The 27,791-nt window shown below is 46.3% G+C and overlaps 1 protein-coding gene across 10 annotated transcripts; it reads right to left on the reverse strand.

Moving 5' to 3' along the window:
- LOC120055850 (5'-3' exoribonuclease 1-like) lies at positions 1 to 27,431 on the reverse strand. 10 transcript variants are annotated; one of them, XM_039003863.1, is made up of 42 exons: positions 27,030 to 27,418; positions 25,870 to 26,102; positions 25,642 to 25,739; positions 25,379 to 25,488; positions 25,136 to 25,246; positions 24,624 to 24,709; positions 24,457 to 24,544; positions 24,098 to 24,266; positions 23,891 to 23,958; positions 23,581 to 23,718; positions 23,333 to 23,490; positions 23,037 to 23,126; positions 22,759 to 22,915; positions 22,457 to 22,576; positions 22,197 to 22,366; positions 21,982 to 22,099; positions 20,795 to 20,887; positions 20,587 to 20,690; positions 20,247 to 20,378; positions 19,818 to 19,980; positions 19,559 to 19,672; positions 19,121 to 19,219; positions 18,903 to 19,018; positions 18,649 to 18,795; positions 18,422 to 18,511; positions 17,841 to 17,976; positions 17,528 to 17,584; positions 17,238 to 17,370; positions 10,706 to 10,775; positions 10,320 to 10,512; positions 10,037 to 10,126; positions 9,403 to 9,492; positions 9,188 to 9,295; positions 8,715 to 8,750; positions 8,309 to 8,389; positions 8,115 to 8,243; positions 7,830 to 7,944; positions 2,501 to 2,667; positions 2,299 to 2,412; positions 2,066 to 2,171; positions 1,737 to 1,897; positions 1 to 1,516 (listed from the first exon to the last, which is right to left on the reverse strand). In XM_039003863.1, the coding sequence occupies exons 1-42, from the start codon at positions 27,102 to 27,104 to the stop codon at positions 1,229 to 1,231; spliced, it is 5,121 nt and encodes a 1,706-aa protein (XP_038859791.1). In that variant the 5' UTR covers positions 27,105 to 27,418; the 3' UTR covers positions 1 to 1,228. The 10 variants fall into 10 exon arrangements, 8 of the variants coding, with proteins under 8 accessions (XP_038859791.1, XP_038859792.1, XP_038859790.1 ...); XM_039003864.1 differs by having other exon boundaries at positions 8,115 to 8,240; positions 27,030 to 27,417; XM_039003862.1 differs by having other exon boundaries at positions 8,115 to 8,389; positions 8,715 to 8,766; positions 10,037 to 10,123.
- Positions 27,432 to 27,791: the final 360 nt, after the last annotated feature.

The raw sequence follows: 27,791 nt of genomic DNA on the forward strand, positions 1-27,791 counted from the left end.
TCGATGTCATGGTAACAAAAAAGGTCTTTATTCATTGGATACATACAGCACCTTTCCTGCATCAAAAGAGCAAGCTACATTTCCTTAGTTTTATGGTTTTTGAAAGTTTTTTTGGGGGGGGGGGGGGGTATTTGAGGGTTTTCTTATAAAAACTCTCAAATTAATTTAGAAAGAAAACAATAGGACATACAACAGGTGTGCTTTGGTTCAGATGTTTAAAATACCCACAGAGCCAGAACCCAGTAGTTCAGACCACATGTTGAAAGAGGCAAAAGTTACAAATCCAAAAACAAAGCGAGACCCAAAAATATGCTTGTAAGACTCGAGACTGTACATGTGGGTTACAAGTTAATGAATAATGATTCAGCCTTGGTACTGTCGGCAACAAAAAACAATATGTGTCATATTTAAAAGGGTACCAAGGCATAAAATCCAGATTGAAATATGGTGGATGAAAATATTTAAAAAAACAGAAACATCTCTCCATTAAGGCTTGGATCAACCAGCTAACAGAGGTGCTGGTGATGTCCCACAGGAGATGATTTGAATTCCATTTCAAAATGATTTTCTACTGGAAGAAATGTGTTATGTTATACTGTGGAGAAGAAATTCTAGAATTTTGTCATAGTGATGTGTTTGCATGCTGTCAGTCAGTATACTGTATTTGAGGCCTAATTGTTGGTTAACATGTGAAGTTCATTTCACATTACTATTTTGTAGGTTGATTTAGTATTAGCAATTACAAACGATTGACATTAAAAACACAGAATTGTGACAAAATACTTTGATCAGAATAAAAAATAAATTTGGTAAAATAGAGACTTGAAACAAACGAAGGGAAAGATTAAAAGAGATTAAGCCCTTGATTACTGGCTCCAATCATAGACCGACCAACTAGAAGGACACCATGTACCACAAGGTCTGGCGAGATTAGGGAGAATAGAAATCCATCTCACAAACATGATGCAAACACAACATAAAAACGACGGCATTCTGATTTATCAGACCTTATTGCCTCACATTATCCAGAACAGAGTCTGCATCTCAAATGGCACACTTATGACACCCTATTCCTCATCTAGTGCACTACTTTTGATTACAGCCACATAGGACAACTACATAGGGCTCTGGTTAAAAGTAGTGCACCACAGGGAATAGGGTGCCATTGAGACCCAACAGATTATAACACCATCCTAAAAAACCAACACCTAAGAGGAACGGGAGGGGATTATTCTTGGACTTTGGCTGCCTCGAAGTTCACCGCCAGTTTCCTGTGTTTCCTCTTGGAGGCAGAGCCGGGGGTGTGACCTTGGCCCGAGGGGTTCTGGCGTGGTGTTTGGGGCGTGGATGGGGTCCCCGCTACCTGGGTGGTCTTTGGGGGTGTGGAGGGGGCCGGGGATAGGGAAGGTTGGGAGTGAGACGGGAATTCACTGCCCGGGGCTTGGTTCCTGGCCGTGTGAGCCGCATTGCAGAACTCCTGGGGCTTCTTGACTGAGGACACGCGCTTCTTAGTGACCTGACAGTAAACGTAGGTTAGTCAGAGGCTAAGATGGTGTGTTACCATGGGAGCACACAAACAAACATAAGAGCTAATCATGGTCATTTCTCTGGGTTAATCTGTGGTGAAATCCCAAAATACTATTAATATGTATCTTTTGGCCGTATAAATGCACGCATAACTCTTTTGTTGTGGTGATTTAAATGTGAACTATAGAAACAGGTCCTGGAGCTCCTACCTGCAGGGGGACAAACTGGTTGTGTGAGCCGATGGGGACGGAGGGTGCCTGGGGCCGGGCGCCAGGGAAGGTGCCCCCGTAGAAGGGCTGGCCCTGGTGAGGCGGGAGGGGCATGCCCCAGTGTAGTTGACCATACCCCTGAGGAGGCATTAACAGACCACCTGGAGGATAGGGAGAGAGAGAAAGAGAGTGAAACGGTGAAAGGGTTTGGTTCACATCCAGAATTAATTAGTGTCTAAAACCTATCAAGGTGAAAGGGCATTACTGCACCCAGAGAGGTCGTACAGTATAGTATCAATATAGACGACCCACATGACGCCAGGGCTCACCCGATTGACCAAATATGTTAGGGATGGGTCCCATGGGCGTTCCCCTTATCTGTCCGACCCCAGAGAACAGAGGCGGTGGCAGGGGGAACCCAGAACCCACTGAATTCTGAAGGAGACAGAGAGAGAGGGGTTAGAAAACCTACAAATATGGAGACACTTGTCAAATATACACATAACAAAAGAAAGAAAAGGAGGAAACACACAGATATACAGGAAGGACACACCACACTCACAAGGCGCTGCAGGGCGAAAAGAGCTGCTTTCTCTTTGGCTTCGTTTTCGGACTGACACTGGGGACCTTGGACCACCAGACCACTGGAGAGCTTCACCTGGTACACCAGCAGACCCTGGGAGAGAGCGGGATTGTGCTTGAATACGTGCGTGTGTGTGTCTTGTACGCAAGATTGTGTGTGTGTGTGTGTGTATTTGCCTCACGTGTCTGCTGCGCATGAAGGTGAAGTCAGGCGGGGCCATACCCAGGCCCATACAGATCCTGGTCAGCTCTGAGGCCACACTGGGAACCATGGAGGGCTGGGGGGACTGCAGGGGAGAGACTGCTGCTGCTGGGGCCGCGGGTAACACAGAGTCGCCCATCCTCGCCGCTGATGGGGAAGAAGGGAGAAAAAGGGAGGTTTAAGGGTGTAAGGAGGAGAAAGGGAATGAAGAACTGGTTTAATATCTGTTGTACAGTATCTCCACTAAATCCCATATCGGTTCACCAACACTATCAGCCGATATTGGATAACCAATATTCAATGAATAGGTGAAAAAAAGGAAATGTCATGCTGATCTCAACACTTAAACATTCTCATGATTTCATTAATGTCACAACGTATGAAATCCTGCTCCAGAGCGCTCAGGACCACAGACTGGGGCGAAGGTTCACCTTCCAACAGGACAACGACCCTAAGCACACAGCCAAGACAACAACGGAAAGGCTTCGGGACAGGCCTCTGAATGTTCTTCAGTGGCCCAGCCAGAGCCCGGACTTGAACCCGATCAAACATCTCTGGAGACCTGAAAATAGCTGTGCAGCGACGCTCCCCATCCAAATTAACAGAGCTTGAGACAATCTGCAGAGACAACGGAAGAAACTCCCAAATACAGGTGTGCCAAGCTTGTAGCGCCATACCCAAGACAGCTCGAGGCTGTAATCGCTGCCAAAGGTGCTTCAACAAAGTACTGAGTGAAGGGTTTGAATACTTAAGTAAATGTGATTAAAAGTTTTTTAATTTGAATACATTTGCAAAAAATTCTAAAAGCGTGTTTTGCTTTGTCATTATGGGGTCTTGTGTGTAGATTGATGAGGGGGGGAAACAATTTAATCCATTTTAGAATAAGGCTGTAACGTAACAAAATGTGGAAAAAGTAAAGGGGTCTGAATACTTTCCGAGAGCACTGTATATACAAAAGCATGTGGACACCCCTTCAAATGAGTGGATTTGGCTATTTCAGCGACACTAGTTTACGACAGGTGTATAAAATAAAGCACACTTCCATGCAATCTCCATAGATAAACATTAGCAATAGAATGGCCTTACTGATGAGCTCAGCGACTTTCAACGTGGCCTCATCATAGGATGCCACCTTTCCAACAAGCCCTGCTTGAGCTGCCCCGGTCAACTGTAAGTGCTGTTATTGTGAAGAAGAAACAGTGGTGGTAGGCCACCCAAGCTCACAGAACGGGACCGCCAAGTGCTGAAGTGTGTAGCATGTAAAAAAATTAAAAAAGAAGTCTGTCCTCAGTTGCCACACTCACCACCGAGTTTCAAACTGCCTCCGGAAGCAACGTCAGAACAAGAACTGTTTGTCTGGGTCTTCATGAAATGGGTTTCCATGGCCGAGCAGCCGCACACAAGCCTAAGATCACAACGCCAAGCGTCGGCTGGAGCGTCATTCTATAGCTAGAGGACTCCTGTTATCTCCAAGTGTGATAAGAATCATTTGTTTTGTCTTTATCTGCTGTGGTCGAGTACTGTCTTTTTGCTATCTAAGGCCATCTACTTTAAGTGCTGCGTGAACTGCTGACTGCTCATAATTTACAGATAGTTGTTGACACATCAATCAGGAAGTCTGCCTTCGACTCTCGCTTTCCCCTCCTTGCCTCTTTGTCCTCACCCTTTCCCAATTCCCTCCAACTCACAAGGCTTGTCACAATACGCTTGACTTCATCTTTACTAGATGCTGCTTGCCTACTAATCTCACTGCAACCTTCCTCCAGGTCTGTGATCACAACTTAGTTTCCTTTTCTGTCTCCCTTTACTTCAACACTAACCACTCAGCCCCTACGCAGATGGTCATGCGCTGTCGCAATCTTCGCTCTCTCTCCCACTACGCTCTCTCTCCCACTACACTCTCTCTCCCACTACACTCTCTCTCCCACTACACTCTCTCTCCCACTACACTCTCTCTCCCACTACACTCTCTCTCTCCCTAAATCCTTCTCCCTTCCATCTCCTGATTCTGCCTCTTCAACCCTACTCTCCTCCATTTCCGCATCCTATGACTTGCACTGTCCCCTTTCCTCCCGGCCCGCTCGGCTCTCCCCTCCTGCTCAGTGACTCATTGTGAGCTTACAGAACAGGGCTGCGGACATGGAGGAAAGCTAAACTTTCAGAGGACCTATCATCCTTTCATTCCCTCCTCTCTACCCCCTGCTAAAGCCACATTCTACCACTCTAAATTTCAAGCCTCTGCCTTTTTACCCCTTTTTCTCCCAAATTTCGTGATATCCAATTGGTAATTACAGTCTTGTCCCATCGCTGCAACTCCCGTACGAACTCGGGAGAGGTGAAAGTCGAAAGCCATGCGCCCTCCAAAACACGACCCTGCCAAGCCGCACTGCTTCCTAATACACTACTCGCTTAACCAGGAAGCCAGCCACACCAATGTGTCGGAGGAAACACTGTCCAACTTGCGACCGTGTCAGCGTGCATGCGCCCGGCCCGCCACAGGAGTTGCTTAGGCGATGGGGCAAGGACATCCCGGCCAACCAAACCCTCCCCTAACCCAGACGACGCTGGGCCAATTGTGCGCCGCCTCATGGGTCGACACAGCCCGGGATCGAACCCGGGTCTGTAGTGACGCCTCTAGCACTGCAATGCCTGCCGCGCCACTCGGGAGGCACAAGCTTCTGCCTTTAACCCTAGGAAACTCTTTTCCACCTTCTCCTCCCTCCTTAATCCTCGACCCCCTCCACCATCCCTCTCTGCGGATGACTTTGTCAACCACTTTTTAAAAAAGGTTGACGACATCCGCTACTCATTCACTCAGCCTATTGAGTCCACTGGTCTCACTCACACAGAACTACCCTACTCCTTGACCTCTTTCTCTCCAGATGAAATCCTGCAACTAGTGAGGTCTGGCTGATCAACAACCTGCCTGCTCGACCCCATCCCCTCCTCCAGACCTTCTTCCATTTCTCACTTCCCTCATCAACTCATCCCTGACCACTGGCTGCATCCACTCTGACTTCAAAATGGCCCGAGCTGCTCCCCTCCTACAGAAACCAAAACTCGACTCCTCTGACGTCAAAAACTATAGTCCTGTATCCCTTCTTGACCCTAACCAGTCATGCTTCAAGACGGATCACTCAACCGAGACTGCTCTTCTCTGTGTCACGGAGGCTCCGCCCTCCTCTGTTCTCATCCTCATAGATCTATCAGCTGCCTTTGACACTGTGAACCTTCAGATCCTCCTCTCCACCCTCTCAGGGCTGGGCGTCTCTGGCGATACACACTCTTGGATTTCATCATACCTGACAGGCCGCTCCTACCAGGTGACGTGGAGAGGATCTGTGTCTGCACCACATACTCTCACTACTGGTGTCCCCCAGGTCTCAGTTCTATGCCCTCTCCTCTTCTCTCTAAAAACCAAGTCACTCGACTCCGTCATATCCGTCATATCCTCACATGGTCTCTCCTATCATTGCTATGCGGATGACACTCAACTACTTTTCTTCTTCCCCCCCGTCTGAAACCCAGGTGGCGACACGGATCTCTGCGTGCCTGACAGATAACTCAACATGAATGTCGGTCCACCACCTCAAGCTCAACCTTGACAAGACGGAACTGTTCTTTCTCCCGGGTAAGGCCTGCCTGCTAAAATACCTCTCCATCACAGTTGACAACTCCAGTGTCACTCTCTCAGAGTGCAAAGAACATTGGCGTAACCCTGGACAACACCCTGTCATTCTCTACAAACATCAAAGCAGTGACCCGCTCCTGTAGGTTCATGCTCTACAACATCCGTAGAGTACAACCCTACCTCACACAGGAAGCGGCGCAGATTCTAATCCAGGCGCCCTTCCTCTCCCGTCTGGACTACTGCAACTCTCTGTTGGCTGGGCTCCTCGCTTGTGCCATCAACCCCCTGCAACTTATCCAGAACGCTGCAGCCCACCTGGTTTTCAACCTTCCAAAGTTCTCTCATGTCACCCCACTCCTCCGCACACTCCTCTGGCTTCCAGTTGAAGCTCGCATCCACTACAAGACCATGGTGCTTACCTACGGAACAGGAACTGCCCCTCCCTACCGTCAGGTTGTACTCCAACCCTACACCCCAACCCGAGCACTCCGTTCTGCCACCTCAGGTCTCTTGACCCTCCCACCCCTATGGGAGGGCAGCTCCCGCTCAGCCCAAGCCCTTCCCTGTCCTGGCACCGCAACGGTAGAACCAGCTTCCCCCTGAAGCTAGGCCAGCAGAGTCCCTACCTATCTTCTGAAAACATCTGAAACACTACTTCTTGAAACAGTATCTACAATAATCCTCCTCACCTTGACCCCCTCCCAAAAAAACTATAAAAATAACACGTAACCAGCACTTGCACTTGACCCCCACCCCCCTTTCTAGCTCTGACAACTACGTTTATTGAGGGGAAGTGTACTTCCTATACCTGTGATGTGGTTGTCCCACCTAGCCATCTTAAGCTAAATGCACTAACTGTGGATAAGAGCCTCTGCTAAATGACTAAAATGTCATGTCAATGTAGTGTAAAGCTTGCCGCCATTGGACTCTGGAGCAGTGGAAATGCGTTCTCTGGAGTGATGAATCACGCTTCACCATCTGGCAGTCCAATGGACGTATCTGGGTTTGGCGGATGCCAGTTGAACACAACCTGTCCCAATGCATAGCGCCATCGGTAAAGTTTGGTGGAGGAGGAATAATGGTCTGGGGCTGTTTTTCATGGTTCGAGCTAGGCCCCTTAGTTCCAGTGAAGGGAAATCTTAACGCGACAGAATACGACATTCTAGACGATTCTGTGCTTCCAACTTTGTGGCAACAGATTGTGGAAGGCCCTTTCCTGTTTCAGCATGACAATGCCCCAGTGCACAAAGCCAAGTCCATACAGAAATGGTTTGTCGAGATTGGTGTGGAGAAACTTGACTGGCCTGCACAGAGCCCCGACCTCAACCCCATCGAACACCTTTGAGATGAATTGGAACGACGACTGTGAGCCAGACTTAATCGTCCAACATCAGTGCCCGACCTCACTAATGCTCGTGGCTGAATGGAAGCAAGTCCCCGCAGCAATGTTCTAACATCTAGTGGAAAGCCTTCCCAGAAGAGTGGAGGCTGTTATAGAAGCAAAGAGGGGACCAACTCCATATTAACGCCCATGATTTTGGAATGAGATGTTTGACGAGCAGGTGTCCACATACATTTGGTCATGTAGTGTATATCGGTATCCATAAGTGTCTCCCCCCCAAAAAATATATCAGTCAGGCTCTACTAAACATGTAGCGTTACACATAGTTGAACTCACCCAGTTTCTTGGTGGGTCGTCTCTTGTTCTGCTGCTGTGGGTTGAATGAGGCGGGACTAGTGGAGTCCGGGCCGGCGCCAATGTTCAGCATCTCCTTCAGGGCCAGAGTTCCCTTCTACACACAGGAGAACCAACCAACCACAATTAGCCAACTGACCATACCTAACCAAATCACAACAGGACTACTACAACCAACCACAAGGGAAGGAGCAGATCATTCTAATTTAAAAGAGTTTGAAGTGGGCCACTATAGCGTAACACCAACCAGTGAGTACTAGTACCCACCATAGCAAATGACTGCGGAGAAAGCGGCTCCTCTGTTTGGCTCGTGGGCTCTTTGGCTGGAGGGGGTGGAGCTGACTCGTTGCCCTTGGAGATCTTCAGGTTAGCGATCAACTCCTCGAACTCTGTCTGCTGGAGACAAGTGGGTAAGATTGTGTGTGTGTGTGTGTGTGTGTGTGTGGTGTGCGCGTCTGTACCTTCTTTGTAGCGTTCTGAGCGGGAAACAGAGAATTGACATCTTCGTTTCTCTTGAGGAGTCTGATACTTCCTACAGGACCCTATAAAACAACATGAAGTTTAACACACACACACACACACACACCTCATTCTCCCTCACAGAAGTCATACTTGCACATTGAGATCTTACAACAAAAATAATACAATTATAGTCAATATGCATCTTCATTGAGTTGTATTAGTTGGACTACACTCACAGCCTTCCACTTGTAATAACCAAACCTACACTGAAATCTGCTTTTGCAAAATGCATTTTATTGACTAGTTTCAATTCATTTGTAGTCCTGATTCCTGGCTATGCTGTCGGCTGAGGATGAGGCCTCTGGTCTGCTATTGGTGACGATTGGAGTTGTAGTTCTCCACTACCTGAGCTGCTGGGATCTGTAGTCTCCTGATGGTGGCCTGACAGGGTAACGGCCTCAGAGGTGTCACATGCATGAAAGAACAGACGTGTAAGGTAGTTTATGTAATGATTGTTGCGCTAAATAACTTTTACTGAAGACTTTTGACTTAGATCACTAGGTTTACACAAGCAACTATCCTGCAAGTACTTTGTTAATACAGTCTGAAAAACTGCATTCTTCTCAAGAAGGACTGGATGCAGATACTGAGTGGCAGAGTCAAAGAGATAAGGGTACCTTTGCATGGCAGGTTAGAGCTAAAATAATGTAGTGTTTCTAACCTGCTGTCCAGACAAACACTGATCTGAGGTCAGACCCTAAAGTCAGCATCAAAGAGCTGCGACTCAATGTTTAGGGGTGTAACGTTCAATGGTTAGGGATGAAGGGACAGAGGGGTTTTTCAAGGTCAAAGGTTAGGGTTAGATAGTGGTGACTCACAGGTTTGGGAGGTTGCGGTTGTTGACTCTGGGGTTGGTTCCTGCCTTGTTGCCCTTGGAACTGCACTTCCTGTCCGGGAGACCCTGTACCCCAGGCAGACTTACCCGACTGGGGACAGACACACACAGAGATGGTGGTCAGGTGACACAACCAAGAACGAGGTTGATCACAACGCGAGTATGGTGACAATGGTACAACCTTATGAATGGACTCACATTGTCTTGTTGCCAGTGAGCTGGTGGTTTCTGGGGCATTCCAGAGCTCTGCAGAGACTGCCACACATTACTGAACTCCTCATCTTTACCCTGCAGTCACACACAGACCGAGAGAGGAGACAAAATGTAAAAAATATAAAACAATTAGTGTAATTTCCCCAAATTTGAAATCCTTATTCAAGGTCTCAAAGACTTCTGATGAGAATAGGCTACCCGTCCTGTTGGAGGATGCAGAGAGCTGTGGGTTGGCAGCGCACTACATTGCTGCCTGCCATAAGATGAGTATCTGACAGACCAACCAATGTCCTCTATGCTTACTGTTATTGTTCAATGTTATTTTGACTCTTGATTACTTTTGTTGCTGTTGTCAATATTGATTATTATTAGTTCAAATATGTTAATATTGTAAATCTCCAAAGTCAGTTTTGGCAATACGTACATTGTTAAGTCATGCCAATAAAGCAAATTGAATTGAGAGATCGCGAGAGAGGCTACACACCACCACCAACAAATAAGGTATTGTATACAGTAAATCCCACACAAACACACAGAGAGCGACAGAAACAGAGAGAGCAAGCGAGACAAAGAGCGACAGAAAGAGAGCGACAGAAAGAGAGCGACAGAAAGAGATTACCTTAGGTTTCGGTTTCTGGCTGGCTTTGTGTGCAGAGTTTTTGTTGCCCTGAGTGTCTGCCCTGAGAATGTTCTGTCTGCCATTCTGCTGCTGAGCGACACAGAGGGAAAGAGGGAGAGGGAAAGGTTGACATCAAGACATACAGGAGGGACAGAGAGAAAGGTAGGCAAATGCGAGGAACAGAGATAAAAAGTTGGAGGCTATTCATCTTGATCTATGCTGGTTACTCTGGAAGTGGTTAGGCCAGTTGTTTTATGAGGACATGCTCTACTCCAGTCCCAACCTGTGTGGAGATGAAGGGTGATCGCGGTGAGTGGTTCAGCCCGCCCAGCTGTCCTTTGTTGTGTTGGTGGGAGGAGGAAGGCTGGGGCTTGACAACGGCGGTCAGTTTGTGGAAGCCCTGCTCTACACGGCCCCCGTGGCTCAGGTTGATTAAGGCACAGGGAGGCAACCTGTAGCCACGGCCCGCCGCACTCCTAGAGTAGGAAACACACCAGAGTCAGGCGAGCTAGTCACCAGATCCAGGGTCACAACCACACAATAGCCAGTCACAAAAACGCAGATACTTAACGTTAAAAAAAAATAAACGATGTAATAGGAAACATGCGATTGATCGAGGCTTGAAACACTTGACATAGGCCTATATGAAACACAGACATGAGGCTGTACCTGATAGTAAGTCCACCAGCAAACTCTTCATCGAAAACAACCTCATACAACACCTCAGCCTCCCGATCAGCTGCCACGGGAGAGAGGTTAAACATCAGTTTAGAGACTGTTGAAAGACGAGAGGCTGACCGCATGTGTGTTGTACAGTGCATTTGGAAAGTATTCAGACCCCTTGACTTTTTCCACATTTTGTTACAGCCTTATTCTAATATGGATTACATAGTTTTTTCCCCCCTCGTCAATCTACACACAATACCCCATAATGACAAAGCAAAAACAGGTTTTTAGAATTGTGTGCAAATGAAATAAAACTGAAATATAACATTTACATAAGTATTCAGACCCTTTACTCAGTACTTCGTTGAAGCGCCTTTGGCAGCGATTACATCCTTGAGTCTTTTGGGTATGTTGCTACAAGCTTGGCATACCTGTATTTGGGGAGTTTCTCCCATTCTTCTCTGCAGATCCTCTCAAGCTCTGTCAGGTTGGATGGGGAGTGTCGCTGCACAGCTATTTTCAGGTCTCTACAGAGATGTTCAATCGGGTTCAAGTCCGGGCTCTGGGTGGGCCACTTAAGAACAATCAGAGACTTGTCCCGAAGCCACTCTTGTGCTGTCTTGGCTGTTAGGGTCGTTGTCCTGTTGGAAGGTGAAACTTCAACCCAGTCTGAGGTCCTGAGCTCTCTGGAGCAGGTTTTCATCATGTATCTCTTTGTACTTTGCTCCATTAAATCTTTCCCTCGATCCTGACTAGTCCAAGCCCCTGAAAAACATCCCCACAGCATGATGCTGCCAACACCATGCTTCACCGTAGGGATGTTGCCAGGTTTCCTCCAGAAGTAACGCTTGACTTTCAGGCCAAAGAGATCAATCTTGGTTTCATCAGACCAGTGAATCTTGTTTCTCATGGTCTGGGAGTTCTTTAGGTGCCTTTTGGGAAACGCCAAGCGGGCTGAAGAGGGTTAAACCAAGGCCTTATACCTTTTAAAGGGTTATTAAATTATGTTACGATAAAATGTAAGGTCTCCTCTTCAGGAGACCTCCGTGTGTGTGTTAAAACCTGTTTTAACATGGATGGCCCCAACAGTCTCCTGTGACAAACCAGGCGTGGTTCCCACCGCAGAATAATCAACAATAGGGATGCCCTAACCCCCTTTTCCAGTGTCACCAGTACATATTTCCAGATGGTACCAAAGAACCAATCATTACTCGGAAGGTCAACGATCAAGAGGTACCATTTTTAAGACACTGGAGCTCACACCTCCAGCATTGGATCTACAGGCCAACACCTCGGCCTGGGACTCACATCTAAGTCAGTTAAGACGATGGGAGTCGCTGGGATATCTCAAAAGCTGTTCTGAAGATACAACAATTGACCTGGGGGAAGGTAATACTATTAAGGCTCCCTTTCTGAACTCTCCGGCCACTCCCGTTAGCCTACTGGGTAGACATTTTCCTGATGAAGTCCAACATGATGATTCTAAGGCCAGGCCTGACCTTTATGATGAACCTCTTGATCTCCCTGACGTTACTCTCTTTGTTGACTGCTCTGCCTTTATTGATAGGGAGACTGGTAGGAAACATGCAGGGTTTGGTATAGTCTCACTAGATAAGACATTGTTGATTGAACAGCCCTTGCCTGAACATTGCTCAGCACAACAAGCTGAGCTTCTAGCACTGAAGCATGTCAATTGGATAGTGGTTTGAAGGTTAACATTTATTCTGACTCTGCATACGCCATTGGCGTTTTCCTGTCTTGGATAGGGGTTTGGAAAGGTAGGGACTTTAACGTGTCTGGGACCCCTATTAAAAACCTTAGACTGAGGCCCTGCTTGAAGCCATGTTGCTTCCAGCCCAGTTGACTATTCTTAAGGTCCGAGCCCACACAGGCAACACTGACAGCATCAGTTTAGGTAATGCAGCTGCTGATTCTGCTGCTTCTCACTGCCATACTCATGCTGTTATGCTTTCCTCCCCGTGAACATCTGAAATCACTGATCTGGACCAACACCAGGCTGTGGACGCACTTAAATCACCCTTTGTGGGAGTCTAGAGGCTGCTCCAGAGGCCCTGATGGCCTGTGGAGGCAATCGCTCTCTAGCAAACCAGTTCTGCCTCTACCGCTCGTCTCCTCTGTGTGTCGCCTGGCCCAGCCAAGGGGGGAGATGGTTAGACTAATATCTGACACCTTGTTTTGTCCAAATCTGATTGAAATTTGCAAAACACACGTGTATAAATGTACTACATGCATGCAATACAACATTGGTAAGGGTACCCCCCTGAAACCAGGGAAATTCCCAGCGCCGGCTGGCCCGTAGACCCATTTAGCTATGGATTTCATAGACATGGCTGAGCGAGAGGAAAGAAAGAGATACTGCCTGGTAATAATTGACCGCTTTACCAGGTGGGTCGAAGCATTTCCAACCGTGCACTGTGATGCCAAAACAGTAGTAAAACTTCTGGTAAGGGAAATTATGCCTAGATTTGGTATTCCGGAAGTTCTCGCCGCAGACAATGACACCCATTTCAAAGGAGATGTGGATGCACAGGTAGCTGCCCAATTGGCGATAGATCAGAAGTTTGTATCTACCACCCACAAAGTAATGGGATTACTGAGAGTGCTAATCAAACGACAAAAAGAGGGGTTTGCCAAAGCATGCCACTCCACAGGGAAGTTATGGGTAGAATGTTTCCCCTTAGTCCTGATGAAAATGTGCAATAGTATAAACCACGGAACAGGGCTTAGCCCACATGAGCTCGTAACTGGCCGTCCAATGAACGTTCCTTTACACAGACCAATGACTCCAAAACTGACTGACCTGACTACACTGGATGATGATTTGAGTAAATATATGAAGGAACTAACCCATGCTGTTAGGTCTTTGTATTCCCAATACAGGAAGGCCCAGGAAGTTCAAGAACAGGGCATTGACATTGGAGAATGGATCAAGCTAAATGTGCACAAGAGAACATGGAACCACCCCAGATGGATGGGCCCATAACAGGTCATCTCAGCAACACCCACAGCAGTGAAGGTCCAGGAGCGTCAGGGGTGGCACCACCTATCACACTGCCAGAAGACGTTCCAACCATCATACCAGATAAGAGTGCACACCCAGACCCAGACGTTGTTACACATGACCACTATGGTCACATTTTAAAAAGAAAACTTGGGGTAAACCTTTAAGGTACATGTTTTTGGTTGTTCTTATTCTGCACCAGCAGTCTCTGCTCAGAGGAATAGAGATGCAGGGGAACCAATTGAAAACCAGTAATCAATGGGTAAACGTGGTCCAGAACCTGAGTAGATGAGCCACGCCTAGTGGTTCGTATTTAGTCATTTTGAAAAACCCTCAGTGTCAGAGTGAGTTGTTTGGAGCAATTGTGTTTGGATCAATGGTCGTAGGTGATTGAATTAACAACATCATCTACTCCATGTAGGACCATATGAATTTGACTATTGCTGGTTTTGCCCTTCTTTCAACTGATGTTCAGAATCTTAAAGCTGTTACAGCCAGGCATAGCCTGGCATTAGACTACATCCTAAATAAGGAGGGGGATATTGAAGGGCCCTAAATTCTATTACCCCCCACGGAATGTGTTAGGCTTCTCCCGGACTCTGATATGACAGAGATTTAGAAATAATTAACACAGTTGGCTGACACCTACACCCCCACAGGAGAAGAATCCTGGTTCCCGTTTGGGTGGTTGAAAGATAAACTAGGCCAGTTTGGATTTAAGTTGTTTTCCATTTTAGTCCCATTATTGGCCCCCGTGCTTGTTCTGCTGATTTGCATTTGTGCATTCTGTGCAGCTGGCAAATGGGTACTTCATAAGGCTATGCCAGGCATGTTTATGCTTTATGTTCCTCATCCCTCAGAACCTTAATTCTATCCTCAATCTCCTGAGGATTTGCTTGCAATCTAATGCACCTTTTATGGATGATTATTATAATTACTATGCTTGAGTTGCTTTGCTTTTGTTGAAGCCTTGTGGCCTCAAAGGGGTGGAATGAAGAGGGTTAAACCAAGGCCTTATACCTTTTAAAGGGTTAATAAATGATGTTATGATAAGCTGTAAGGTCTCCTCTTCAGGAGACCTCTGTGTGTGTGTTAAAACCTGTTTTTGAGTGTTGTGACCTTCAGACACTATCAGAAGGCATCTACGTTCAGACTCCTCCTGTCTGGATCCCACCGTGGTTATCTGGTTTTCTGAGAACACAAGGCTGCCACAGATGAAACCAGCCACCTGTCAGAAGAAGCTTACACCCGTTCACATTGTTATGACCCTATACTTGTGACGAAAGGTCAAGTTCCGGTCAAACCCACTTTTGAGCTTTTAATTGCTGATAAGATGGTTACTGCTGTCAGGGGAGGCTAGATTTATTAAAATGTTGTTGCCAGGGAAACTCATGCAAGGAGGACTGGGAGAGGCTCTATGAGTTACAGGATGTCTTAGACACTTTACAAATCTTGGGGAGAACTACCATATACTGTACTCTGTACCAACTTCTGCCTACAATTGTATTACTAAAGGAGTATTTTAATACTTAAACAAAGAGCCTGTTTCCTTTCCATTATTAAAGTATGTTTGATAATTATACAGACCTGATCATTTGTTGAAGAAATTGACCAACAGGGCTGTCGTGCCTTTTACTGAGGAGTGGCTTCAGTCTGACCACTCTACCATAAAGGCTGATTGGTGGAGTGCTGCAGAGTTGGTTGTCCCTCTGGAAGGTTCTCCCATCGCCACAGAGGAACTCTGTCAGAGTGACCATCAGGTTCTTGATCACCTCCCTGACCAAGGCCCTTCTCCCCTGATAGCTCAGTTTGGCCGGGCGGCCAGCTCTAGGAAGAGTCTTGGTGGTTCCAAACTTCTTCCATTTAAGAATGATGGAGGCCACTGTGTTCATGGGGACCTTCAATGCCGCAGAAAAATGTTGGTACCCTTCCCAGAACTGTGCCTCGACACAATCCTGTCTCTGAGCTCTATGGACAATTCCATCAACCTCATGGCTTGGTTTTTGCTCTAAAATGAACTGTCAATTGTGGGACCTTAGATACACAGGTGTTTACCTTTCCAAATCAAGTCCAATCAATTGAATTTACCACAGGTGGTCTCCAATCAAGTTGTAGAAACATCTCAAGGATGATCAATATTAACAGGATGCACCTGAGCTCAATTTGGAGTCTCATAGCAAAGGGTCTGAATACTTACACCACCGTTCAAAAGTTTGGGGTCACTTAGAAATGTCCTTGTTTTTGAAAGAAAATCTATTTTTTTGTCCATTAAAATAACATCAAATTGATCAGAAATACAGTGTAGACATTGTTAATGTTGTAAATGACTATTGTAGCTAAAAATGGATGATTTTTAATGAAATATCTACATGGGTGTACAGAGGGCCATTATCAGCAACCATCACTCCTGTGCTTCAATGCCACGTTGTGTTAGCTAATCCAAGTTTATCATTTTAAAAGGCTAATTGATCATTAGAAAACCCTTTTGCAATTATGTTAGCACAGCTGAAAACTGTTGTTCTGATTAAAGAAGCAATAAAACTGGCCTTCTTTAGACTAGTTGAGTATCTGGAGCATCAGCATTTGTGGATTTGATTACAGGTTCGAAATGGCTAGAAACAAAGAACTTTCTTCTGAAACCAATCAGTCTATTCTTGTTCTGAGAAATCATGGCTATTCCATGCGAGAAATTGCCAAGAAACGGAAGATCTCGTACAACGCTGTGTACTACTCCCTTCACAGAACAGTGCAAACTGGCTCCAACCAGAATAGAAAGAGGAGTGGGAGGCCCCGGCGCACAACTGGGCAAGAGGACAAGTACATTGGAGTGTCTAGTTTGAGAAACAGACGCCTCACAAGTCCTCAACTGGCAGCTTAATTTAATAGTACCCGCAAAACCCCAGTCTCAACGTCAATAGTGAAGAGGCGACTCCGGGATGCTGGCCTTCTAGGCATCTGTCCAGTGTCTGTGTTCTTTTGCCCATCTTAATCTTTTCTTTTTATTGGCCAGTCTGAGATATGGCTTTTTCTTTGCAACTCTGCCTAGAAGGCCAGCATCCCGGAGTCGCTTCTTCACTGTTGACTTTGAAACTGGTGTTTTGCGGGTACTATTTTAATGAAGCTGCCAGTTGAGGACTTGTGAGGCATCTGTTTCTCAATTTAGACACTCTAATGTACTTGTCCTCTTGCTTAATGCTTTTCTTTCAAAAACAAGGACATTTCTACGTGACCCCAAACTTTTTGAACGGTAGTGTACGTAAATAAGGTAGCTTTTTTTATTATAAATTAGCAAACATTTCTAAAAAACTGTTTTTCGCTTCGTCATTATGGGGTATTGCGTGTAGAATAATCAGGGGTGGAAAAAATAATTTAAACAATTTTAGAATAAAGCTGTAACGTAACAAAATGTGGAAAAAGTCAAGGGGTCTGAATACTTTCCCGAACGCACTGTATATGAGAGAAAGAGTGAGTGAGGGTGTGTGTGTGTGTGTGTGTGCGCGTGCGACCACTCACCTGCCTTGATGCCGATGACGGTTCCCCTGAGGCCAAGGGGGACAGAGAAGCTCTCTCTGACGTTGACCACCCGGTCAAACAGGTGGTATTCTGCATCTGGGTCAGGGACCACACCGTGCTGCTGCTCTAAGGGCTGGAGGGAGGGACACACACACACACAGGTTAGAGAGGTGTGGAGTTGGAATTGTTGGAACTCTGGCTCCAAACACAGCGCAAGGGTTCAATGTCATTTTCACTCACTCTCCAGAAAAACACACACAACAACAAAAACCGGAAAGTGACGAACTCACCCTGAAGAGCAAACGTGGCTTCACAGTAACACGTACTTTCTCGATGCTCTTCTTCACCTGAGAAACAGACGGAGGTAAGAGTCACTACATGAACACTAAAAAAAAAAGTAGATTAGTCACTGACAGTAAAGGAAGGGCTTGTTGAGTAGTAGTCCACATATGCATCCATCTATATTATTAATTGACATAAAAACGAGGGTAGAGAGGTGATTTACTGATAGGAAAGAAAGCGAGTAGGAGTAGAGATAAATGATCGACAGAGATGATTGACGGACAGAACAGCTAAATGATTGACGGCCCCCCACCGAGTTACCTTAGCCTTCAGCACCTCCTCCTCGATCCGCTCCACGATGGCCTTGTCCAGGATCTGCAGGTCACATGACGTGCGGGCGATGTCGGCGACTGGGTGGGTCTTCAACCAGGAAGTGATCTCCTTCACCTTCTCCGCGCTGCCCGTAAAACCATCCGCATCACAACTACCATCACCACCATCTTCAGTATTCCTACAACTGTTATGATCTACCTCTGCCTTGTTACATATATTAAATGTCCTCCAAGTGTTTTATATGAGCGTTTAAAGGCCCAATGCAGCTGTTTTCATCTCAACATCAAACCATTTCTAGGTAACATTTCAGTACCTTACCGTAATAGATTTCCATTCAAATAAATTGTCAAAAAGAGACAAACATTTCTCAAGCAAGTATTTTGGTAGGACAGTCGGAGTGGTCAGACAGGAAATAAAATGTCAAAGTAATTTTGACTGCGCTGGGCCTTCAAGAAAACTGAACGCAAGTCTTGAGTAAGTGTTACAAGCATACAGGTTTAACTGTTATGAGTGTATTACAGTGTAAATTATGATTGTTGGGTGCATGAATGTGAGTGTATGAGTGTTACCCGTTCTCGTACTCCGCAGGCCAGATGTCGTCCTCGTAGAAGACATCATCGTGACTGTTCCTGGACACCAGGTCAAACACCTCAGAGAACCTACAGGAGGAGACACAATGCAGGTTACACATGCACACAAATAAGAACACATGCACACGTTCGCAGTTTCACACATACAGACAACACAGTTTCATAAATGCAGAGAAAAACACACAAATAAGGATACACACACACACCTATCCAGGTACTCAGACATCAGCTCCTCCACAGCGTCAGAGTAGAGCCACTCCTTCTCAGTTCTCTTGGTGTAACCTGGCACCTCCTCATTCTTCTTATTGAACTTCAGGTTCAGACCCACGTTTGCCTTCTGCTCCCCGTGGGGACTGAGGGAGGGAGAGCGCGTCACATGGTTAATTAAACCTACACGGCTCTGGTCAAAAGCAGTACACTAAATGGGAAATAGACTTCCATTTGAAATGTGTTCACTCACTTCTTCTTGGATCCTCTGCCGACGAAGATGCTGCCGGAGAATCTGGAGACGAGGTAGCTGGTGATGCCGAGGCGAGAGGCCAGAACGTACCCGGGACTGTACTTCACACAGTATTTCTACCAGGGAAGGGAGGGAGTAAGCTTAGCAACGGCGCACATGTTTGGTCATGTGGGGCAGGCGAGGAGTGTGAGAGATGTGTCGTTTTGAGAATGACTTACATGCTGGTTCTGTATTAAGGCTTCCATCGGTGGTTCACAGGGCACCGTGAACACCACCCACACTCGTCCCTCTTTGATGACGTCACTAGACTCCTGCACCTGTATGTCCAAGAGCAAATTGTGTTATTGAAAAGGCAAAGATGATATTCAATGCAACAGATTAAGCCGCCCAAAAATGTCTAATACATCACATTAAAATATTATTTCTCTATAACACATCTAAAAGTGCATACATTTTAAGTTTTGTTTTCACAAATATTTATTTGCAAGACTAGATATTCAAATTCAGCAATTCAAATTCAAGGTCACGAAAAGCAGCAAGCCTAAAGCCCTAACGTGTACCAGCACTCTTCAAGAGTCCCCAATACTGATGATTCCAAGTCAATAAGGAAGTGTGTAAGGCTCAGACAGGAAGTAGACACTGGAAGCGGTACAGACCTCTCCCATGGCTCCGTAGTAGGGGTTCCCCACCATGAACACTGTGGTCGTCGGGGGAAACAGCTCCTCCAGGGTCTGGAAGCGAGTCGACGACGAGTCAAAGGCCTTGATATCCTGAGAGAGAGAGAGCGCAAAGGAGGAGAGAGGAGAGCGAGCGAAAGAGGAAGGAGAGAGAGAGGAATGTGTATATGCGTGTATAGTATGTGTCTTCCTATGTACATTCCTGTGTCTGTACGCGTCTCTGTACGTGTGTGCCTACCTTGACGATGGTCTGGTTGGCGAAAGGCATTATCTGCTTGGACCACTGTTTCTCCAGGTGCACCTGTCCGCTCTGCCCAGGTACATACTTCCTGCCTGTCAGCAGCTGGGCATACAACACCACCGCCGTCTCATTCACCACGATGCCCTTACGCTTACTGAAACTGAGAGGAGAAGAGATTGAGATGTATTTAGGTAAGAAGGAGAGAGGTCTGCCAAAGTCCCCCTAGGCCAAGTGGTCTTATCAGCTCTGACCACAATGGGACTTCTTGGTTAAATAAATGTTAAGGGGAAAAAATACTAAGATAGACACAAAGGAATGTACTTCTACCAAAGAGGATGCCGAAATCAAACACATACACACGACCTTCACTGAAAAACTCTTACCCTTTGATAACAAAACGTAGGTTTTTAACAAACGGATCCTTACTGCTCAGTGATGCCCTGGACGTCCTTCACCCAGTCCTTCTGCTCCTTGTCACTGAGGTAGGTGACCTTGGTGGGGGGAGGAGAGTCCCGGTCATACAGCTTCTGCACTCCCGCCGGCTCCTCCAGGAAGAACCTGAGAGGGAGGGTTGTGATGGAGAAGAAGGGAAAGGAGTGTTTGAGGTAGACCGATGAATGTCGACAACTACGGTGTACTTCAAAGTAACGGTCGAAAGAGAAGTGAATGAACGGCAGAGCCAGAGGCGTAAAGGGTTTTGAGTGACGGTTCGGGTGTAATAGTGGCATCTATTTTAAGCACGAGTAGAACTGAGCGTGGCTCTTACTTGCTCTCCCCGTCAGACACTGCTACTACCCTGGCCTCCTCTAGGTGGGGCCAGTTGACAAACACAGAGCGACCCAGGACCAGGGCCGCCACATCGCCACACACCTGAGAGAGAGAAACAGCATCTACCGTTTCTGCTCCAGACACAGACCCAACACAGTCATCGGCTCGTCATAGAAACAAGACCGTGTGCGTGCATCTACACTCACGGGTTCCTCTTTGCTACGTGTGATCTCCAGCATCATGTTCTCTCCTCGGCTGCTCTGCTGGAACACCACCACTCCGTGCTTCTTCTTATAGAACTATAAAGACAGAGAAAAAAAGCACATCTACATATGAAACGTACACAGAAGTATTCCGATGCTAAGACGACCAATACACATAATCTCAGTCAATACCAGGGGTGTAAATGCAGCCACGTAAAAAAAAAAAATCTCCTGGTTTCAAATGAGACCTCAGTTCAGAGGGGTTTATACTACGGCGTGAGATTGAAGAGCGAGCTAAACGTTGTTGGTCAACTCGAGTTCAAATCGAGATAGCCGTTGACATGACCTGGGCTCACCTTTTTAGCCAGGTACATTTCTATGGCAACGAACCTTTCAGAGCTAACCTGCTCTGTGGCAGGCTATTTATTCTGAATGAAGTGTTTGGGCCGCGAGGCGAGGACCAATCCAATTTGGCTCCCTCTTGCAAAGAGTACGTCATCGTTCCGTCATTCTCCGGACCATATCGTTCTACACATTTAGTAACGAACGGATGCATTTGAAACCACGCGATAAGTATTTTAGAGGGGGGGAAAAAGGCCCGTACATTGATGAACACACCGAAGACCATAAACAATACTTGTAAAAAAGACAGCACTTCCAATAGCCCATTTCCCAACATAGCCTGCTGAATTTGCAGGGTAACTTCTCTTTCATTGTGATTTTCAGGCAAAATTGAAATGTGACACCGACTCGCCCACGGATTGACGTTCTAGCCTCGTCTCAATAAAGAGTTCATTGTTCGACTAGCTGCGTGCGACATAATGGAACGTGAAGCTAACTGAAGCTGGCTAGCTTTAGAAAATACTCAAAACAGATCTAGCTTGTATACCTCTCCGGCCACACTTCGAGGGCTCGGATTAATGACTGACCGTTTACGTGACTAGATTGTGAGCTTGCAGCATCTTTATTGACAAATCATCTTGGGACTGTTGGCCACCTGTGCCTTGTGTGATGACTGAGTGTGGGGTGTGATTAGAGCCAGAACGCTGTCAGCATGTTTCGTGAACAGAGACACAGCACGTGATATTATCATGTTCCATTTTATTATACGTTTTGTATTGCTCTCGGATCACGTGTTTCCGATTAACACTCCGTTGTCGTCTCATTGCCTGCCGGCCCGTCTATTGTACCTTGTGTCTGATGTGCTGCAGGGTGGGGAAGCCGAGGAAGTAGAGCTGGCTGCTGTTGTCGCTGCGCCCCACGTGGCTCAACGACACGTGCCACGCGTCCATGGGAACCGATGTCACCCTGGAAACCACCAATCACGTTACAGTATCTTAGCCTCGTGGAAGTAGTGTGTTCAGTGTGTGTGTGTGTGTGTGTGTGCGTTCAGCGTGTGTCTCACCTGACATGGCAGTGCATGATGTTGGGGAACAGTTCAGACAGGGTGGAGGTGTAAGGGTAGTCTAGCTCAGCGTGGTAGCTGTACACAGCACACTCTGTGTGGCGGTTTCGGGCCTTCTCAGCCTTGGTCATGTGATCGTTATAAGGCTCCATCGCAGCGAGCAAACATCTCTGGAAAGGAAAACAGCAGATAAATAAGTAACGTCAGAATAAAAAGACACACAGGGATGAAGTAGGTCACCGAATGATGTCTGTGAGCACCTCGTCGATGAAGGGGATGAGCACCACTGCCTCCCACTCCTGCTGTTTCCCGTTGAGGTCCGTCTTGAAGTCCAGAGGGTAATACTCAATGATGCTAGAATTCTCTGATGTCATCAGGTGCTGTGGACAGAACGGAGGTATCGGAAGCGGGTGTGTTATGAGAAAGTGTGCATGTCATAGGTCGCCACAATGCTACTAAGCAGGTCTGTATGTGTGTGTTACCCTGTAGCTCTGGGGAAGCAGGTCTGTATGTGTGTGTTACCCTGTAGCTCTGGGGAAGCAGGTCTGTATGTGTGTGTTACCCTGTAGCTCTGGGGAAGCAGGTCTTTGCTAGCAGCGGGCAGGACTCCCAGTAGTTGCTGGAAGGGCATGAAAGGCTTGCCCATGTCAAAGGTCAACTTCAGATGGGCTATGTTCCTCACATCTGACAGGAACGGGGCATAGTGGTGAGGGTAATACCTAGGACAGAGGGAGGTTTTAGTACACGCGTGCACAGAAAGACATGGAGACAGAGAGGGACATACATAAGGACAGAGAGAGAAAGACACAGAGAGAGAGAGAGAGAGAAAGACAGACTCACCAGCTCCAGGACTGGACTCCATGGTAATAGTAATGCAGGATCCACTGGATTCCCTCCACATAGCACAACGCCTGATTTGCTAGAAACTCACTGAAAACAATACAAACAAAAGTTGAAATGAGTGTCGTGCTCTGCAATGCCATTGTCTTTAGTTTTAAACTAGAAAAATCATACAAGCTCAGCTCCGTTTTTGGGGAAACAAACTTTTCTAAGAGCATTTCAGGATCCTTCGAGGTTGTAGGAAAATATTTTGAGAATTTTGGGGGAGACATTGGGAGAAGGTGAGATATACTAACTCTGAGACCACCTCCACTCCCATCTTGGTCATGTAGTAGGTGCGTTTGTACTGTCTGAACTCTGCCTCAAACATGTCCTCTTCTTCACCATCCTCCTCAAAACCCCTACCAGGGGCTCTGTCCTTCCCGCCATCCAGCGTAGTTAGATGCAGAGAGTCCTGCACACACACAGACATTGAATATGGATTTCTAGACACGCATCTGTATTTGTAGGATCTCTGCGTGTGCATTGCAGGCGCATGTCTCACCAGGTCTTTCTTCCTGGCGTCCTTGCTGTGAGCCTCCTCTGCTGCCCGTCCCGCGGCCTCGTTCAGGTACTTGTTGCCCACCTTACTCTCAAACCACTTGAGATCCACAAACACCTCGTTGAAGTGCTCCCTGTCAAACTGGGGCAGAGGAAGAGAGCGGGAAAAGGGGATAAAGAGGAAGGGACGAAGAGAGAGAGAGATTGCAAAACAGGTATCAGAGAGAGAAAGAGAGCGAGACATGCGTCACAATCAGAAATGCATGGTAATGAAATAATTCCACTGATTGTGGATGTTTACTGGTCTCTCCCACCTCGGACAGTTTCTCCAGGTACTTCTCAAAGTTGCCCAGGTTCAGGTGGCCATTCTCATTCAAGTACCCTTCATGGGTCAAATATAAAGAAGCGAATCAATTTCTCCAGCCGGTACGCAAATAAAATGTTTTGTGTGGAAGAAAGGCTGGAAGACGTTGTATGTGTGGATTGTGTGTTGTCTGAGTACGGTGTGTGAGTGTTCTCACCTCCCAGCGTTGGCAGCACACTGATGTAGGTGCGGTAGAGGAGAGGCAGGGCGTCTTGGTTGATGTGAAGATGAGGAAGGTGAGGGATGAAGTCATTTCCAACCAGGAAGCCCATTAGGATCCAGTCATCGATGATTCGCTCCAGGTCGTACTCAAACGAGATCTTGTTCTGTTAAACAACCAATCATCAGACATCTTACTGTGAGGACCAACCAAACATTTGACATTGTTATTCAAACCATTCATAGAGAATTGCTACTGTGTGTTAGTCACTTATCGGTAAGCAAGTAGATATGCATCTACTGTACTGGTCACACTGAAGCAGAAATGTATTCTGTGGGAGTATGGGTTTGTCTTACCTTAACTTCAGAGAACTCGTAGTCTATGTACTCCCTAAATAGTGACAGGTGCAGTAGATGGAAGGTTGTCTCCTCTGGAGCTGTTATTCTGCAGGAGGGGAATACATACATATAACTCGGTCTCTCAAGACACACACACTCCGCTCTCTCTTGCACACTAGACACACCTCTTCTGGTTTTTCTTCCCTCCAAAGCGGACCTCTTCTCTGAGTAGGGAGAAGTGTGGCTCGTGGCTGGTCAGACCTAACATCATCTGTAGTAGAAAAAGAGACTGTAGTTAACACAACCCACCTTCAATAATACTAATGAAACAACAGTAGAATTCTGTCACGGTAATTGACTGATTACAGCAAGGGGTGTCAAACTCATTTTGCCCCGGTGGCCGCATTCTGACTTCAATTTGGTCTTCATTTCTATACAATTTCGATTTGGTTTTAGTCACTTAAAGTATATTAAGTTTATCCCCCTCCCCAAAATATAATAAAAATATACTAGTATTTTTTAACTCAAACCATCTGCAGGCCGGATTGGACCCCCTTGCGGGCCAGATCTGATTTGCTAGCCGTATGTTGGACACCCCTGGATTACAGACATACATAGACATTCACATCTGCCACCATATACACATCTCCTTGATGTCACACACACACCGTATCTCCCAAACCCACAGGCCACCCACCAGGTCAGCGTCCAGGCCATAGAGACAGTGGCGTGTGTTTGGGTCATGGCCTGGCTCAGAGTTTTCCCTGCGGATAAACTCCATGATCTTGTGTTCTCCTTCTCCTGGAGTCTGGGAGGGAAACAGAGGGTCACAGTCACAGACAGTTACAACACATGTACAGTCAACGTCACTCATTCACATATCAAATCTAATTAAACAAAATGTGCACACTGACACACACGCCGTGTCCCCAGCCCTCACCTCGTGTCCGGAAAGGTAGACGTTGACTCCTTTCCAGGCATTATCTGTGGATAGTTTGCTGTTGACAAAGTACTTGAGCTGCTCCTGTAGCCTGGCCATGAAGTCCGTCCCTACAGGAGAGACATGATGGGTCGTATTCAATAGGCAGCAAACTGAAGAACAGACTAAAACAGGAGGGACTACCTGAACCCCTAGGAATTGGATGAGAGGTATGAGTGGACAGATTGGTGGAGAAGTGATGGATTGTGTAGGAGGCTACATACCAGGTGTGATGCAGTTGGAGTCAAAGCGGGCCTCAGAAGGTAAGACCTCTCCTTTCTCAAGGGCTTTCTTTATCTTGTCCTCTGCTTCTTTGGCCGACCTTCACGAGAAACATATACGTGATTGATTGGTTGATTGAGTTACGACATTGCGTGATCCATCGCTATGCCACTCGGTCACAGACACAGCACATAAAGTACAAAGGCAGTTGTTATCATCATGATCTTTACCTGAATCTCCTGCCTCTCTGCTGGTTCATCTTGGCCCGAGGAGCCACCCCATCCACGGCCATGAAGAACACCTTCCTGGGCTTGATGATCCTGAACAGCACCTCCAGGTAGTGGAAGATGTCCGCAAAGATCTTCTCCTCCGAGATACGGAAGTGGACGTCCTCGTCGTTGGGGTGGGAGCACTGGTGGATGATGCCATTCATATCCAGGTAGAGGTTGTCAAACTCTGGGATCTTTAGGAGAGAGGTAAAAGAGGGTGTCAGAGCAGTCGGCCCAGCTGTCTGTCTACTATCCATATAAGAAGGCAATAGCATCAATACTTTAATAATGGAGGGAGTGTGTTCATGAGTTGAGGATTTAAACAAAATGATCTAGTGGGATTGATTGGAAACAGATATGGACTCTTGTTTCAGAAAGTTGCAGAGTTAAAATTCATGGTTATTTTGGAAAGCAACACGTAGTCGTGTAGCTAACCCACATCCACCCATCAGAACGGTGCACAACTCAGGGAGTCCAAACGATACAGACTCCCGACAGAGTTCGACTTTGGACTCTGTGGTCAATATTCCACTAATGCATATTGTACACCTGCCAATAAATGTGGGCTAATCTGGCAATAGTGATCTCGGTAGTAAAACTGTTACATCTGGTCAACGACTACAATATTTGTTTTTCAGAATAACGTTCTATTTACTTGACAAACCAAACAAAGCATAAACTCAACCCCCGCCTCGATAAAGAGAACAGAATAGAGCGTTCCTCAGGTAAACTAATAGGCCTGCCTTATTCACTAGGTTATTCGTTATGATATCTAACTGGAGCTTGATAGCAAGTAGTAGTAGCACGCAAACTAGCTAACTAGTTAGCTACCTAGAAGGTAAATTGAGTCAAACACGTAGCTAAATTAGTTGGTAAATATTACTGTACCGTCAGTTAGCTAGCTGCATGTGTATTTGTAACTACAATAACACGTTGTTTTATTTAGCTATGACCATAATAATCATAGCTATGAGTAGCGCGTACAGGCAGAGGGGAAACATCGATACGTGAAGGTGAAACTGTTATGGGCCTGCTATATTTAGCTTGATAGCTTGACTAGTTACCTGCAACAGTAATATTCGCTTGCTAGGTAGCAAAAAAGTAGGCTATGGATATCATACCTGATGTTCCTTGACAACTTCACTCAGGCATGGGTATCTTTCAGAAATCCATCGGTAGAATTTCGGCACTCCCATCTTGACCACAAACTCTTTATCTTGGGTTAAATTAATACAAATGCAAGGGTATAAGAGATGCGTAAAGTAACATGAGAAGTTGCTTTTGCTACTGGGGGTTCCGTTCGGTAGAATGTAACTGTACAGCCAGTAAAGCAGTCCGGGTGGAATCAATGACGTAATAACCTAAATGCCAGCTCTCAAACAGAAAATAGTAACATTATCCCATGTAGGCCTACTACTGTGACTGATTAGCTAGTATTTTAACAACTATTAATAAAACACCCTATATAAAAAAGATGGCCTTTGTTTTTCTTGTCGTTTGGCGCTTTCATTCCTGTGCAATCATTTAAAAATTCCGGCGAGACTGGCAGTTAGTATTTATCGGTTCCACGTCAGCACAAGGAAAGAGCCCATCGCCAACTATTTAAATATACACTAGATGACTATAAGGGGGTGCTGTTTTGAAGTCTTCGCGCCTCCATCATGGCACTCGCCCACCAATGTAATGTTGTGGGAGTTATAGAAATGCATTTATTTTGATCTACATTTGTTAATGTCTACGTTTATTCTATTACATACACTTTTGAAAGTACTCATGTTACTTTCCCCACTACATCAAAAACATGCTTAAATGCATATAATTTTGTCCCATAAACATTTAATTGAAACACTGTAGAATTCTTCTAGGGAGTGCGAATATGGCTG

This window comes from Salvelinus namaycush, chromosome 11 (assembly GCF_016432855.1).
Source record: "Salvelinus namaycush isolate Seneca chromosome 11, SaNama_1.0, whole genome shotgun sequence".
In the NCBI taxonomy this organism is placed as follows: Eukaryota; Metazoa; Chordata; class Actinopteri; order Salmoniformes; family Salmonidae; genus Salvelinus; species Salvelinus namaycush.

Coding starts and splice junctions, on each gene's coding strand:
- LOC120055850 (XM_039003861.1), bottom strand. CDS start 27,104: ATGGGAGTGCCGAAATTCTACCGATGGATTTCTGAAAGATACCCATGC. Junction 23,491..23,580: donor ACGCCAGGAAGAAAGACCTG/GTGAGACATGCG, acceptor GTGTGTGTGCAG/GACTCTCTGCATCTAACTAC. Junction 7,945..8,114: donor CTCCGCAGTCATTTGCTATG/GTGGGTACTAGT, acceptor TCCTGTGTGTAG/AAGGGAACTCTGGCCCTGAA.